The sequence below is a fragment of the Drosophila eugracilis genome, unplaced genomic scaffold (assembly GCF_018153835.1).
Source record: "Drosophila eugracilis isolate 14026-0451.02 unplaced genomic scaffold, ASM1815383v1 contig_440, whole genome shotgun sequence".
In the NCBI taxonomy this organism is placed as follows: domain Eukaryota; kingdom Metazoa; phylum Arthropoda; class Insecta; order Diptera; family Drosophilidae; genus Drosophila; species Drosophila eugracilis.
The window spans coordinates 1,658,090-1,675,612 of NW_024573306.1; the positions used below are offsets into that span (position 1 = coordinate 1,658,090).

Below are 17,523 nucleotides of genomic sequence, written 5' to 3' on the forward strand. Positions count from 1 at the left end.
GGGAAATGTCAAACTATCAGTGAAAATTGAAATGGTTTACTTAATAAATGCCAGAGTGTCCTTCGCAGGATGGCAGCCTCAGCTGATGCCGTTGGCCCGGCTAATATCTAATTTATGCAAGGACATTTCGGTCTCAGCCTCAGATATATTTTTCGCTTTCGTGGCACAAAAAGTAGCAAGGGCTTTCGGTTTGATTTTATGGCTTGGGGTTGCTCTACTTCTTATTATTTTCAGTACTTTTTTCCTCTCTTCTTTTTTCTTGTGATCCCACTAATTAAAGCCACATTAAGCATTGCTTTTGGCCTCCCCCCTTGCCTTTTCGGTTATCTGTCTGCCTCAAGCTGGGGCCATGTGTCCTCGTAACATAATTATCTGGGGTCCTTGAACGCATGCGGCCCTTGGTAAAGCTAAATGGAAATGGGAATAAAAATGAAAATGAAAATAAAAATAAAAAGGAATTAAAAATAAGATGGAAAATGGGGAAAATTCCAATTCCTGCTGCACACCAACTGAAAAGTATTTGTACTTGCAAAATTAAATGCAAAATGGGGCGGAATGATAAAGAGCTTAGTGGCCAGGGTCGAATCTGTTGATAGGGGGATCAGAATTTATCTGGTTATGCAATTTAGCAAAAGGGTTGTCCCCTCACACACACCTATACACCCACACATATATATTGAGATGAAAAAGAGAGAAAAAAAGGGTCTGAAGTATTTTCCTGAGTGAACTCAAGTGACAGGTTGAGAGTTTTTGAGCCTGAGAGCCTAAGAGCGGCCGCCGTTGCCATCTTGATTGATTGACAAAGTTGGTGAGAAATTATTATGTATATAGATAGGGGCTAATTCCAAATTGGATTCACCCTAACACGCCCACAAAACAACAACGACAACAACAGCAAAAGAAAAACAAAAATGAAAGCTGTGAGAAAAGAGCTCACCTGATGCTTTTCCAACCAAACAATCTTGAGTAAATTAAATGCCACACTTGAATGCAAATTGGAAAAGCTCTCAGACAAAGCAGCAAGTGGTTGAACTGGCAGCTGCAAATCTTCACACGATTATTGACACCCAATTGTGGATGGCATATTGCGCACTCCTATTCCCCCGATTCCCGATTATTATAAGAGATTTATTTGGAAAATATTTATGCAAAATACGTGCACAAGTCTTTAATCTTGTGAACGAAAGGAAAGAAACTTGGCGAAATTGTTTGATATGCAGAAAATTGAAAGGCAAAACTTTACAGACAAAGAGCACAGACACACGGCACTCATTTACCCACACACCCAAACACACATACACTCACACACTTGATACAAAACAATGCCAAGTGTAGGAAGCACTTGAGGGGACTGGAGAACAATGCCAGGACACTTACAGTACAATGACAAATACATTTTCAAGGGGAGCGTACGGATGGCCAGGGCTTCAAAGCCAGCCAACGCTCCAAAACCCATTTGTTTTCACAGACATTTGCGCTTCCAACTCCTTCAGTCGTTTTCAAATACCTTAGCAAATACAATGGTGGCCAAGTGGAGCGCGAAATATTCCTGCGCTCGCTCATAGGAAATGGAAATAATTCTGTATTCTGGACATTTCCAGACAATGGATCCATCGTCGGGAGAATTGCGGAACAAAGGGCTCTAAGCCAGGCTAATCCGTAGGCAATCAGCGTACATAACTTGACCAAATATTGAACAACTTTTGGGTACAAACAAAATAGATTTTCTTGAATATTGATTCCGAGAAGTGGGTTGAAATATATGTGTTTTATGGTATGGTATACATATGGTAAACATTCTATCACTTTTTAAATTGACATTAAAATAACCATCTTTTTTTTAAATAATTTTATGAAATCATTTTAGAGACAGCTATTGTCTACTACTCACATCTAAACAGAAAGATGCATTCTTTTTGGCAAAAATAAAGCTTTAATTATTATAATTTTATCTTATTTAACTTTTAATTAAATCATAAAACAAAAATAGTAAACATTTTAACCACATTATAATATCAAATTAATATAAACCTAGATTATACCACGACTACATCGACTTCTTTTGTTCTTTGTTGCAATTTGATTCCTCTTGTATGGCTATAGATTTTATTAATAGTATACAAAGTAACCTGAAACTATGTAGAAACCAATTAAAACACAAGGATTACACAATAGCTGCAGGCGAAGGATTCCTTTTGTTAGGTGCTAAACGAATTATGTTGTATTTAATTAAATGGCAATATTGAACAGCTGGCCATTTGCCCTGAGAAATATAAGCTTTTGCATTAAATTGTGTCACAATATACGAAACCGAAAACAATCTTCTGTCCCCGATCAACCATTCGCTTCCCTCATATGAATAATTTTGCCAGCGGGCATTACTCATACGACGTGTCGACCCTCCCTTTCACAGCGAGTAAAATGAACTACAGGTAGTCCAAGAAGATTAATATGCAACTTGTTCCCTTTTGTCCCTCCTTTACAGTTACCACCGTTGAGCCAAACAACATGTATACGACCTGTATACCCATCGGAGGAAATTACTCGGGCGGCGGAGGTGTCTTTGCACCAACCACTCTGGCTAACGCCTCCTCGGACACTTTGGCCTCTGGTTTCGAGGCGGCTGGTTATGCGGCCTATTCGACGGCCCTCAGTGTAACCATTGCCATTGGCTGCAGCCTGTTGATACTCAATGTACTGATTTTCGCCGGAGTCTACTATCAGCGGGATAAGACGCGTTTGGAAGTGAAGACCCTGCAGAAGCAATACCAACAGCGAAGTCTGCACCAGCAGGTGCCCTATCCACCGGAACCCATTAAGCACGCCCACTACCACATGGGTCATTCGCAGAGCTCGGCCAATGTCATCGTGGACGTGGAGAGCCATCAGGATCAGGCCGGTCAGGCGGCCATGCTGCTCCAAGCCGCAGCCGCCGCCGCAGCAGCAGCGGCCAATGATGTGAAGCCACCGCCACCGCACATCTGCTCAAATACAGGTAGGTTTGACGTTGATTTAGGGAGAAAGGAAATTACACCTTCCCAGAGAAAATCACTCCTTCCATTTGCTATTCTTATAATTTCCTTGTTAGCCATATGTGGTTAAGGCTTGAGGTTTTGCAAATATACATTATACTTTCATTGTAAACCACAAGAAAAATATTCTTCTTCTAAATTTGAAGAATATTTACTGTCATTAACAAATCAAAAAAATATATATGAAATGGCTTAAATTTGCAACGAAGTCTTGTATTTAAAGCTAAAATTATTATCCCTTAACTTGCCTATTGAGCTCATTAAAGTCCTTCCTTGAATTTTCCATTTTCCAACAGGTATGCAGCAACAGCAGCAGGTGGGCGGTGGCAGTGGCGGGGCCCTTAATAACGGTGGTATGGAGGGTTCAAAGGTGACCACAGACAACCTAGGCAACGTCACATACAGCACCAGCTCGAAGCAGCAGCAGCAACATCAACAGCAACAGCAGCAGCAGCGTGAGCACATGCAAATCAAGGGAATGACCGGCACGCAAACCTTTGGACGAAGTGGCTCTGGATCAGGAGGCGGGGCTGGAGGTGGAGGAGGTTCTGGATCCGGTGGCGCCTCCGTGGTGGTCTCCGGCAGCAGTGTTACCTACAATCCGGGAATGATGACGCTGCCCAAGTCGAGTGGACTCCATCACGCAGCCACTTTGAATTATGCGCGAAATACGGCCGCCTTGAATTTGTCGGGCGGAGGAACCGCCCTTGTGGATAGTCGAGGCAATGTCCTGCTCACCAGCACAGCAGTGGGTCCTGGAATGGTTGGAGGAGGTGGTGGTATTTCTGGAGGCGGCGGAGGAGGATCCACCGGTGGCGGAGGCGGTGATTGCATGACTCTGCCACGAAATCTAAGTCTGGCGGCCGCAGGACGACACAATCCCACGACAGGTGAGTCCCAGATAAAATATAAAAATAAAGTAAGATACAAAAGGAAACGACGCGAAACTTGAAGACGCAACAGCCAAAGGATATGCAATTGAATTGGGTTTTCAGCTTGCCAAAGTTGCAAGTTTGTTTCCGGAGCTCCTGCAGCTGTAAAGGCAACAATATTGCGGCAAGGCAGCAATCAAGCTGAAATGTGATAAGATTTCATTTCATTATGAAGTGCTTGTTTCTTTCCCCTTCGCTCGTATCTCGTATCTGCTGTACCTTTTGTGCCTTGTATCTTGTATCTGACAGCTCGATTCTCTGTTTCTGCGATTCTTCAAGTCTGCTTATTCGATTTCAAGCAAATGAATTCGAGATTGAAAAGCTTTTGTAAGAGTTCACACTTGGCAAGCATTGCGAATGGTAAAATACAGTTTGCATTACAATCAGACGGAAACTTTGATGCGGTTGGAAATAAGAGTTTATTGGGTTTCTGGATAAGTTCGATAAGATGGAATATCGTCAATCTACAAATGAGATAAGCAATAAATATACTTAAAATTACTTCATAGCTTGTAACTATATTTCCGATAAGGTTAATTGAGACCTCATATACAACTTGATCGATTACCTTGTAAAATCCGAATCATCTTCAAAAACCCTATATAAAAATGCCTTTCCAAAGGCCTATAACTATCCTTTAAGTCCTTCAACCCAAACAATGGATTAATGGATGACTAAAGGATCCCCCAAAAACGGATTGTCAAGAAAGGAGAGGGAGGGAGACGAGCATGACTGTGGAATGTTGAACCTGTCACGGGTTATACGCCCACATACACATAAATTTCCTGCTAAATCATCCCAAACAAACGAAAATATTGCTTAATCAAATTGAATGACCTTCGTGCCCAACGGCCTGACGTTGCAAGAAAAAAATCCTAAAGGCAGCAAAAAAAAAAAACGGGAATGTCCGCGTGAAAATTGAAATTGTTCTAATCAGCCGTCGAGGAGGTTGTTTCTTTCTTGTTTCGCATTTTTTTTTTGTGTTTTCTGGGCTGGCAAACACGTGTTATTGAATCATTGGAAAGGAAAAGCATGGGCAGCAGTACCAAGAGGAAAAAACAAGTAGAGGACCGGGAAAAAACATTTACGCTTCGCTGGGGTTCAACGGACTTTTGACTTTTGACCAGAAACCAAAAAAATAAAAGAGAAACACAGACACCAAAGAAGCCGAACCGTAATCCCGGTTTTGTGGACTTGATCTGCAGCGGAAATTGTTGTACAAATTATGCTCCACTGATTGCCAAGGTTTTTAGTGTGTTTCCCTGCTTCTGCCTTCGTGTTGCCTGATGAGCTGTTAAATGCGAGGGGAAATAACCCAGGGCCCAGCTATTGACAGTTTTTCCCAGCCATCACGCAATAAAGTCGTTATGGGCCACTTCAAGAAATATGTCCTTCCCCCCTTTCGTCTAATAAATCTCCAATAAAAACGGCAAATAAAATAAAGATTCGTTTTGCGATTGTACAAGTATCCATCCCTTTCAACTGCAACTGGGACCCATTACCCATTACCATTTTACCCCAACAGTCACGACATGATTTTTATGATAAGATTTTCAATTTCAATCGACAGACAAGAACGATAACGATAAAGAAAATCTACAGATCCCGCCATAAAGGTAGGTTTGTGCCGTAAAACAATGGAATAACCACAATTCCGTGAAGCGTATTAAGCCAATAAAAGAAAAAATCACATAAAACTGTTGGTTTTAGTTTAGCATAATAAAATGTAAACATTAACCCAGCCAGCGGTGTGGAATAAGTTGGGAATGTGGCCAAAAAAAAAAGCTCGCCCCACAATCTCTGCATATGGAATTATGGGAATTTTATTGCGGGTCCCGCACTGCAAAGCCCACAAAATCTCTGCTTCTGGCCAAAATGTCGCTGGCATATTTGTGCGTAAATACATTTTTAGCCATCGATTGCAAATAAAATAACAACATCAAGCCATCCGATGATCTGACCTGGCCGGCAAACTCCAATTGTTTTTTCAAATAACAAAAACTGTTTCGTTGTTGTTTCTGTTCGATTCATCGCTGAACCTGACAGATGAGGGAAAACACGTTTTAATTTCTTTCCCCCAAAAATAAATTATGGTTGAGCGCTGAAAATACCAAAAACATACACATTTCAGTATGGGTTTGACAGATAATTTATACAAAAATAAATTGGGTGAGATTTTTAGGCGGAATTTCAAATTTAAACCAAACTGACAGGGTGTATTTTATTTATAAATTTTGATTACAAAATAAATACATTTTCGTATAATTTATTTAATTTTGTTCTTTTTGGATGATTGAATATATGTTCATATATATTTCTGTTTAATCAAACAATCCTTTTTTGCTGTTGTTCTGTTTAAAGTCATAGAACGCATTCATTTAATCTGAAATTTGATACCTTTTTTCTTTTTTAGTAAAATCAATATAAATCAATCACTCAACACTAAAATAAAACATATTAGTCGGAATAACAAGCTATTGATATATAGTATTAGTAAACCCTTTTACAGCAGCAATTTTTCACCATTTAAATTAGAATATAGCCGACTATATAAACCTGATATTTCTTATAAAGAGTTTTCCAAGTAATATACACTTGAAAAGTCGTAGAAAACTACAAACTGAAATTGATTTAATCAGAAATTTGCACTCCATGCCCACTTTCAACTCAACTCAAATTGCAAAACTTTGCAGCCAAGAACCAATTTCCATAGATGGAAAATTCCTGGGAAATCCAATTTTTAGCTACTTGAGCAGGTTTATGCACTTATATTCTGTCAGCTCTCTAATTGCTGGTCGATAACGGTGAAAAGCTAACACAAAAAAAAAAAGGAAAGCATAAAGAAATCTTGAGCCAAATACACAATTTCCATAGGATTGGCAAGAGGAAAATGCGTTCCTTTTTTTATTTTTTTGTATTTGCATAGAATATTTTGTTGCTGATTTAATTTTACGCTCGCGCCTTAACGGAAGCGGAAATTCGTAGTGGTTAAGTAGGAGGCTGCTGGTGGGCGTGGCACTTGACGATGTTTTTTGCTGCTGATTATGATGATGATCATAATGATGATGTCGCTGCCATCAGGTGGCGACGTTGTCGGAAGTGGCGAGTGTTCCTCTGCTGGCATTTTGAGCGCTCTTTGCATTATTTATAATTATTGCGAATTTTCATATAATTATGCGTGGGCGCATATTTTCAGCATCTCCCCCCGCTGCTCAATTTTCTTCTTTCGCTTGACACTTCATTCTCTGCATATATTTTGTGATATTTTTTCATTGTTGTTGTTGTTTAACCACCCCCACCTCCTGTCAGTTATTTATTTAAGCAGAAAATTTTTCTTCCCAACAGCGACGAAGAGACTATAAATATTAAAGTCAACGGTAGTTTGTGTCTGGGCGAGTATCCTTCTGTAATTAATGTTTGTTCTGAGATTTTTGCTGGCTGGCCATCCGCTTAAGGCACTCAAGTGGTACATTACAGTGTCCTTGTTGTTATTATTGTTACTTCCCTTTACTTTTGTGTGTGTATGTATGTGTGTGTGTTTGTTGTGTTGCGAAGGCCTGTGGATTATGTGAGTTTGCTGACATTTCTGAACGGCAGTTAAATGCCTCATTAGGTTAAGTTGCCTTCACTTGAATTTGTTTCCGTCTCAGGTTTTTGTCGGTTTATTGCCAAAAGATTTCATAATTTAATTGAAATTTATATTCAACTGGGGCTTAAATTTCATGCTTTGCCAGGTTTGGTATTCCTGTTGAAAGCAAAAACAAGGCTGTTCACTTTATACATTTATCAATTTCGATATCGATTACGAATAATCATGTGAATAGGCTTACTTTAATTTAAAGTCAGAATGCCAATAATTTAATGTATTTTGGTTCTTATTTTTATTATTTGAGTTGAGTAACTTAAATCATATAAATAATTTATAATTATTTTACTTATACAATCTGAAATTTTTTCAAAAGTACCCACAATTTTCTTCAGTTATTTTCATAAAAAAATTATAAACACTGCAGCCTAAGCCCCTAAATATAAATTTGTATTCGCATCTATGAAATGAAAATACAAGTGTTAAAGTCTTACCTTATCCCAACCCGCTCATAAATCATCAGAAAAGCGTTATACACACCATTTACACACACCATCACACACGCTAAGCGTTCAATTTAGGGACTTGCAAAGTGAATTGGAAAATGTGTTGCCAACTTTTAGGGGCAAATGGAATGCCGCCGTTTTATATTGGTGCAAAAAAGGCAACTTTGTTTGGTAAAAAAAATTGATTAGAGGGGAGACTTAAAACTAAGCTGGCCCCATGCATATATGAATGGGAATTGGAAACTTGGACCCGTTCAATCGATAAAAATCCTTAGTCAGCCTTTTTGGGGCCTTAATCATTTTCAATACATACATATATATTTTTTTGGCTTTTGGCAATGGGCAACGTTTTTGAGCTCTTTGAAGCCAGAGTTAAGCACTCAAAGTGAGGCTATTTCATATATGGTTTTTTTTTCTGTTTTTCCTGCTGGCACTTTTCAATTTATTCAGATTTATACTTTGCATAGAGAGAACTTTTGGCGGATGAGCGCAGATGTGAAGCAAAAAAAAATATGAAAAAAAGAACGACGACCTCAGACAAAAGAAAAAATGGAGAGGCTGGCAAGTGAGCGGGAAAAAATCAACAAAATTGAGTAAAAACAATGAAGCGTAAACGATTTTTGCTGACATGTATGTGGAGGGTTGTGGGTTTGGGGTGTTGCAGAAGCATAAATATAATAAAAATAAGGCAGCAAACAAAAGGCAAACGCGAGTTGCCTGTTAAGCACCCCAAACACGGCAAAAATAATATATATATATACGGCAAAGTATAGAGTTTGGGGCCAAAAAGCACCTTATCCGTGACGTGACATGATTGTCATCCACATTGTCAACGGCAGGCAACCGCAGAACAGCAGTTCCCTTGGCCGCCGGGACATAAACAGCTTCATACAAATGTTATTATTGAAATTTCAGCAGGAAAAACAGAAAGAACAAAAAAAAAAGCGACCGTAAGAGAAAAGAGAGTGCAAAAAGTGTTCATCATCATCACACATACGCCGTGTGTACGCAACGGAAAATGACAGAAAAAAAATGATGAAAAATCTATTTGCAAGCAACCCTGGCAACTCTGACCATATAAATTTTTCTTCCCCATACTAACCATGCCCCATCATCAGCATATGTTTGCCGTTTGTCCCGAAACCCCGAACAGAAAAAAAGGGGGCTTCGAATGGCTGGAAGACCAAACCAAACCAAACATTATTCGAAGCCATCGATGCCGTCACATTGTGTGCGGTTATTCTCCCTCTATCATACATACATACATATATATATATATAGGTATTACCTCTCTGTTTACGATTCGACTTCTTTGGTTTTATTATTTCGTCTAGGCTTTGACGATTTCCCCCCAAAAAATGACAGACGCTGCCAACTGCGGGCATACGAATAAAACATATTCCCTCATATCCCCCTTTCTTGAATTGTTCTCCCTCATCGAAGATAGTTGGCGCACTTTTTCCATTTGTCCTTTTGTTGTTGTGCATTGCGCACATAGTTAGATAAGACAATATTATTTTATTGCCCCGGAGTGTGGGAAGGTTTTGCTGGGGTAAGGGATTCAATATCACTGTTAGTGGTCAGTTGGGTTTCAGCTCAAGTTGTTTGTCCCGAGACAAAGGGTCGCAAATAGGGACTAGTTCTGTCCCGGGGAAAAGGTTGTGGAAAATAAAAGTAAAGTCCAACCAGATTGCTAGTAAAATAAGGGAAAGACATATAAAAATTAACACTTCTCATGAGCTATGGGCTCTAGCTTCAATTTACGATCACAATACAATTTTAAACAGCTTAGAATCGTTTATATTTCTGTAGTTATAATAAAATTCAATTCTTTTTCCTACAAAAGTTGCTAAAATCAAATTTAAGTTTATTTTTACAAGTACTTTTTCAGCTTTATAATATTCCGATTGTTTTTAAAACTATCTTAACTTTGATTTCGGTTCATATTAATCTTTCAAGAAGTTATCCGTTTAAGTACTTTGCTCTTCCGCAAGAAATATTAGATCAACTCTGACACCAATCATTTCAAATGTGTTCCTCCCCCATTTTTTCTTCAATTTAAATTCCGAAGCACATGACCCCTATAATTACATCTCTTTCATAGAGATAACAAACCAATTTGAACCAGCTTTCAATGCGAAGATAAATGATTTCACATTTGCCGGAAGTTTGGAGAACTTTTTTCAGCTGGCCATTTGTCATTAATCAATTAGAAGCATTTCCCCTGTCAAATGTGTCAAACTATTGCATAAACTAACATTAACCCAGGACAACTATGACCGGTTGAATGGCTAATAAATTTTTCAGACCCGCCAACTCGCTGGGCCAACATAAATCTACATGGCCAGCAACTCGTACATATTTCATTTATGTGCTTCTCTGCGATTTCCCGCTCCAGTTTTTCTCGTTCATCTTTTTTTTTTTTTTTTTGGCCTGAGCCAAACATGAGCTGAGTTGCTGAGTTTCATTTCCTTGGCACTTCCTTGCAATACTTTCCCTTTTTTAATATGCTCATTCAATTTACTTGCGTCGACTACCGACTGCTCCTCGATTATTGATGACATGACAAACAAGGTACGATTTCCGGATTTCTCGGGCGCCCCGAGGAAGAAGTTCGAGAATCATTTTTCTTTCAGCTCGATTGTATTTGTATGCGCATTAACTTCATTTTGCAATCATGCGCGCCATAAATCCAATTTAATTGTGCTGCTCACTCAGACTCACACACAGACACACCAACAGTCATAGCTATAGCCTTAGCGCACAGATACAAATACAAAAACACACGCATGAGCTGCTTGAGTGCACGGCGGCGTATACTTAATTTTTGCTCGTTCGTGCGCTCAATTCCGCTTCCTCGCAACTTCTAACTCAATGCTAAATAGAAGCACATAAATTTCCGTTTTAACCAACCCTCAATCCCCCAGCCACCCCTCCGATATATCCGGTTTGATTTCTTCGGGATTGCATTTTGAAAAATAGATTTTTTATACTGTTGCTCCTTTGGGTTTTTATCTACCTGTCTCTGTCTGCATCTGAGCTTCGGCGTCTATCTCTGTCCCCCCATTGATTTACTACGCACAATTTCGTACCTTTATGCTGGAAATGGTCGAGGTCTAGCCAGGAGGTCCAGTTGGAGTGGCTCGTTGTGATTTATGTTTGATTGAAATGCTCTAAATTGTATGCTAATCTGGACTTTGACACAAAGCTCATTTGTTGTTGTTCCCTGCCCCCGCCCGCGATCGCCTTTTGCCCGTTGTTCCCAATTGCAATCGCATTTAAATGTTGTGCTTGGCTTTTGGCAGTTTGCCTAAGCGTTTGCTAATTTGAAAACCATTTCGGTCTTGAGCTGCTATCAAGGGGTTGCTTCTTCGAATGCCAAAATCATTTATCAGGCTTTCGGGTTCTCAATTTGGTTTCGACACAATTAGGTTCACTTTCAGGGGGGCTAAAACTTCAAACGAACGTTCATGTTAATTGTTGAGAAATGTTCTTGGGATTTTGAAATATTCAAGAGATATTTTGATAATCAAAAATGGATTATGGGTTTTGAGATTTATTGAGCTTTTTGGTCAATAATTTCGATGTATTGCTGAAATATATCATGGGAGTTCTGGTTAAGCCATTAAATTGGTACTTTACCTAAAGCCTTTCCTTAAATTTCAAACTGTCCTACTGAAGAGCACATAATCCCTTCATAATCACGTAGCAGCCATCACAAGTTGATGTGATTGCAGACATTATGTGCAGCTGGTTGGGCGCGGTTGCTTCTCTATCTCTTGACCATAAATTCCGCCGGATCTCATTCCACCAATTTCCTGTCGCATGCCCTGCTAAGTATGCTATATAGTTGTTTTTTTCTGGTTTTTGTTTTTGCTTTTAATAAGTCCAACAACTGTCAACTGCGTAGGGTGAAACAGCTGAAATTCAGCTATAAATTGCCGTGAGTGAGTCAAAATGGAGCATGCTTCATTAATGCGACAAGAGTGGGGGGTGCTGACCCCTTAACCCTGCACACCACACATCCCTTAGCCCTTTACCATGTCCACCTCTTAACCCTTTGAAAACCCGCACACCCCTCCTGACCAGCAACACACAAACAACCAGCACAATTGGCTGCACTTGTGTGTCCACTTAGTTGGGCGAAACAAAACCCACAATATCCACATGGCAGAGTGGTTGCACTCACGACCCTTCCCTACATACCTCCCCCTTGACCCATCAGCGTCCGCCCCCCTTAACCCAGCAGTGGCCAGTACTCTTCATGTTGGTGCGGTTAAGTGAGCTCCGTCAGTTGTGTTTTATTTTTGCCTTTTTTGAGTTATGCGCGGCATTTCCGGTCTTGTCATTTCATACTAATCAACATCCGTTGAGCGAAATTTTTGGCCAAGCACTTTGGACTGCATTATTTCGGGGCTAAATATATATGGGGGGAAGCTCCGATAGATTCAGGGTAATATTTTCTGGTCCGCATTATACGCATTTGTTGCAGCATTTGCATTGTAATTGCAACAGTGCGTATAAGTGATGTGCATATAAATTAGATTTGCTTCGCTGCGGGTTGTCGGTCGGGCAAAAAGTCCAACTATGGAAATTGAAAATTTATTGCATACCCCGTGGCCAGCACTCGGTTGGTGGTATGAGTGTGGTTTTGGTCAAGCTTCGGTTCGGTTTGGTTTGGACTGGCTTTCATTACAAATTACGCATACGCACCGTTGTTAATTTCATATTCATAAATGATGGCCGCACTCCTTGGGGAAATTGCACGAAGCACTCCAGCTTTGTGGTCCTTTATGCCACAGGTCCCGTTTTTCATATGTGTGGGTGTATATGCAATATTTGCTAACAGAAAAAAAATGAGTAAATTATGCCTTGTGAGCCTTCCTTCATCCTTCAGGCGTCTTTGATCTCCGCCCACTGAGCTTTGTGGCAAATCTCCGCTTTGGTCTACTCCAAACTAGGCAAAGGCAAAGCCAGGCAACATAATCCGGTACATTTGAGTCTGAATGCTCTCTTAGGTCCAGTCCATTTGGCCACTTGACTGGCCCCAGCCCCAAAAACGCAGCTGGCCATCAAATCCCCAGAAAGTCCAAACCATAAACATAAAAACCAAAAGGGCACAACTCCACCATCGTTCGGTTCGCTCGGCCATCGAGTACTTTGTTGAATTAAACCTCTAATTAGTGAAAGCGCTTTTTGGCCGGGATTAAAGGTTGCCCAGGGACATCTTGAATGACTAATGAATATTTCTTTGAATTTTTTAAAGATTTACTTCTAAGAAGGGGCTCAAAAATCCTGTAGCCAGCTTGATTAAAAATGTTCATTAAGCTTCCAGCTTAAGCAAAAGCAGGAAAAGGCTCCTTAACTCTAGAAAGCAGGAAATGAAAGGAAGTTATGGATTTTGGGAAATTTGTAAGGGTACATATTTATCCATAATGTAAAGTATAGTAATAAGGCTTAAAAAGCTCTTTGGGTACTTTAAAAGGTTTAAGAAACAGGTAACAGGAAATGGAAAGAGTATTAGGTTAAGTTAAATATTAATTCCGATTTTTAAGCAAATAAATATGTTTGGTTTCCATTATTTTACTTCTTAAATGTTAATTTTGTGTATATTCCAGCATTATCTTTAAAGAAAACTTCTTTTCAACTTTCTCAAATGCAAAGATAATTCCAAAGACAAACTGTTAATAAACTCTTTCCGAATGAAAACACCTTACAGGTACCAACTCCATCAAATTCCTTATGCCAACGAGATCTTATTGCTCCTTTTAGCTTCATGACAACAGTTAGCAACTTCAGTTTTTATTACACGACACGACATTCGAATCGAGGCAGTCTGCTCTTTTAGTGTCGACTCACCAATAAAACTGCATTGTGTCTATAGAACCCAGGCAAACAAATTAGTTCTGGCCCAGACACACACACATAAGTCAACTCCGGAGGAGCCAAAAGAGGGCATCAAAATATTAGACGCGTCAATAGCTCTGCACAATTTGCGCTTTTGCATTTGGAAGGCAATCGGGGCGACAAGTTGAACGTACGACATCAAATGCTGAATGGAGCTTGGGGCACGGGGCCATGGGGCAACCAATGTTCCTACATTGCCAATTCAATGGAACAAAAAGTGCAACCAACTCTGATGACGCGCACTCTCTGTTCATCGATGAGGATGTCGATGATATGGGAATGTGTGTTTAATGGTTGACATTGTTGTTTACAAATTGACTTTTTGTTGCTGCCACTGACGCTGCCGTTGCTTCTGCTGCTGCTCGTCAATAAACATTTGCCTGATAATATGCCAACATATGCATAACGTACATAAGTAGCTTAAAATCCCATACCCTTTTTTGGATTCTGGGACACTGGGAAAAATCTAGCTAGAACTAGACTCTTTCCACTCCAATTGATTTCTATTTCACATTAAAAAAACGTTTTTCTGTAAAAATCTTTAACAAATTCCTTAACTAGTTGTTAATAAGAAAAGCTATTTTTATGTTCGACAAATCTAACAATAATTATTAATTATTATAAAATAATAGAACGTTCTTTTATTCATTATAATCAGTATAATATTTTCAGAAAGGGTAAAGGTAAAGGTAATTAGCTAACTCCACAAGCAAAAAAAATGTTTTAATAGGGAAATATCAAGCTTATCATTTAGGCATTTTAAACCCAAAAATAATATAAAAACACATTTCTTATTAGAAAATACATTTAACTTTTATAATTAATTAATAAAGGAATTTCCCTTGATTTTGCTTCGTGCAGCAGAGCTGCAGCAATATCAGCAGCAACAGCAGCAGTCGAGCAAACATCAGGCGAATGGAGCTGTCCTCACTGGCATGCAGTCGCATCACATACGCGGACCACGCCCCCCGCTTCGCACCGCCTCCTCGACGACAACGAACAGTAGCAGCAATAACTCTGCAATGGGTGTGGCTGTGGGTGGAGGCGGTGGCAACATGCTGCTGGACCAAACGCCATCCGGCGGCAGCAGCAGCAGCGGAGTAAGCAGTGCCCCCAGCTCCTCGAAGGGTCACCACACCCACTCGCACTCGCATGCCGCCCACTTGGTGCACTCGCACGGCGACGGTAGCCTCGTCCTAACCTCCGCCTCACCGGTGGGCGGCCAACAGCAGCAGCAGCACCCGCAGCAGCATCAGCATACGCAGCAGCAACAACAGCAACAGCAGCAAGTGCCGCAGGCGGCGATGGACGAGATGCGCGTCTGATAGGTATCGGTCTTTGAGTTGGACTTATAGTCATCAACGGGGTAAGTTTTTATGGTAAAGAGAATATGTTTTTATTTTTAATAATTTAAAAAGTTTAATCATTTATTTTTGGTAATTTATCTTTTAAAATTATGTTTTTTTTCACAATCTTTCGTTAAAGTGAATAATTCTTACAATACAAAATCTGAACAATTTTTTCATCACATTATTCGAGATTTGACCTCTAAAACCTTTATTAAACCTATATTTTATCTTATAGAACATTGTTTTGAGAGGTGCATTTAAAATTAAGTTAAATAAAAATATCAGTTGACTTATTATACCTAAAAGACAGTGATCAATTTTTAACATTTTTTTAAATTTTGCAAATTATTTATTATTAAATTTAATATTTCCAATATCAAGGGATTTTCACACTCATGTTTCTTTGGACTTTTCATCACATTTGGACACTATATCACTCTCCTCCGAACATTCCTCTTCATCGTCATCTTCATTTTCATTTTCATCCTCGTCCTCATCATCTTCCTCATCATCCTTTATGAGAGGACATGGAGTCAGGGGATTTTCCGTAAACTCATATGTAATTTCTCCAAACGAATTTATTTTCGCATATTCATACAGATAGTATTTATTATTCATTTCGCGTATTATGCCAAAGCGTAGACCAACTTCCAGAGCCTTCTTCAATTCTTTGGTATAATATTTGGGTCGCAATGTGGAGTTTAAGGTGGTAAGAACGAACTCCAGTATGTCCTCCCAATCGCTGGGTGGGTCAAGTTTTTTCAGGGCCATTGTGAGGTAGTGCGATATAGTGAACCTCTCCATTTCCCAGTTTTGTATTTACTTTGTAAAATGACTAAAATTAATCCTTTATTGACAAAAAAATCAACCAAACATTCTAACAATTTAAAACTAAATTCAGTGGGAAATACCTTTAAAATGTACTTCCTGCTATACCCCTGGCGAAAAATGAATGACAAACATGCTGAACCCTTTAGAGAGCCGAAAAGAGCAAAGGTCGTGACGGGACATCCAACAAAAAAAAAAGGTAAAATAAAATATCTGCGCACACAGCCTCTGATCAAAAATAACAAACGGCATGTCAAACATGCGGCAGCAAAAAATGCTGGCTCTTTATTTGATAAAAAAAAAAAGGAGAACAAATAAAACATAAATATGCATGGAAAGCACGGAGTTCATGGTTCAAGGTGGACTCAAATGTCGCACTCACTGGCATGGAAAAATGCCAAACAGTGGGCGGCGGACAAAAAATACCAAAAATACCAACTGGAAAGCTTTAATGAAGAGTTTTCCGCAGAACCAAAACGAAAAAAAGTGAACAAGTAACTACAAATTAAATAAATAGGCAAGGTAATAATGCCTGGCCAGAGGCGAGTTAAATTATAAACGAAATTAAAAATGAAACCACCAGACCCAGCCATAACAAGTGGCAAGGTGCTAGGCAATTTGCGGCATGCAACTTGAAACCGAGCAGCCAACTAATTTATGAGCCCAATGTTTGGTCTCTGGAAATTCGAGCTAAACCAAATTAAAACTGCATTGCGGCCAGAGAAAATAAGAAAAACACAAAAATTGCATCAACTGGAAGCAAGTTGTGTAACGAAAACTGAACCACCACGTTGCATTCCTGTCAACTCAAAAGGAATTTAGCAAAAACAAGCAATTTTTTTTGGCAGTTAACCTGTGTTGAAGGTTGAAAGTGTTCTGAGGAAAATATTACGAATTTCCGTTCTGTTCTTGAGTTACTCTATAAATTTGTAAAAGCAATACACTTTATTATTATCCGCTACGCAGGTAGCCCTTTTCTTTCTCCCACCACCATAAAACCTGGCCAAAAAGATCAAGCCAATTACATTTTATCATCTACTTTGCTGGCCGCTTGCAGCCACTTCTGTACATAAGCTCTTATGTGGGTGTAAGGGGGGGTGTGTGTGTTTTTGAGTGAGTGTAAGTGGGTGTGTGAATGGGCAGGTGGATGGGTCAGGACACTATTTCACCTGGCGTACAATTAAATTTGCATTTCTTTCCTTTTTGTTTAACCCACGCTGCCTGCACAGCCTCCGCCTTGGTTTCCTTAACTTTTAGCTGATTAACATTTCTGCGCTGTGCTGTTGGCGCGGTGGAAAATGCAATTTTCCCCATCCAACTAAAGTGTAAGGGGAAGGCAAAGGGCAAATGGCAACTTTTATGTAAATTTACACCCACAAACAG

At 39.6% G+C, this 17,523-nt stretch overlaps 1 protein-coding gene across 1 annotated transcript in view; it reads left to right on the top strand.

Annotated features, from left to right (window-relative positions):
• Nucleotides 1-17,523, top strand: part of LOC108117180 (neuroligin 4-like) — a 40,610-nt gene that overhangs the window by 18,806 nt on the left and 4,281 nt on the right. The window contains 3 exon segments of the mRNA XM_017229470.2: nucleotides 2,486-2,995; nucleotides 3,329-3,922; nucleotides 14,825-15,329. Coding sequence (XP_017084959.2) covers nucleotides 2,486-2,995; nucleotides 3,329-3,922; nucleotides 14,825-15,288 — 1,568 coding nt within the window. The 3' untranslated portion in view covers nucleotides 15,289-15,329.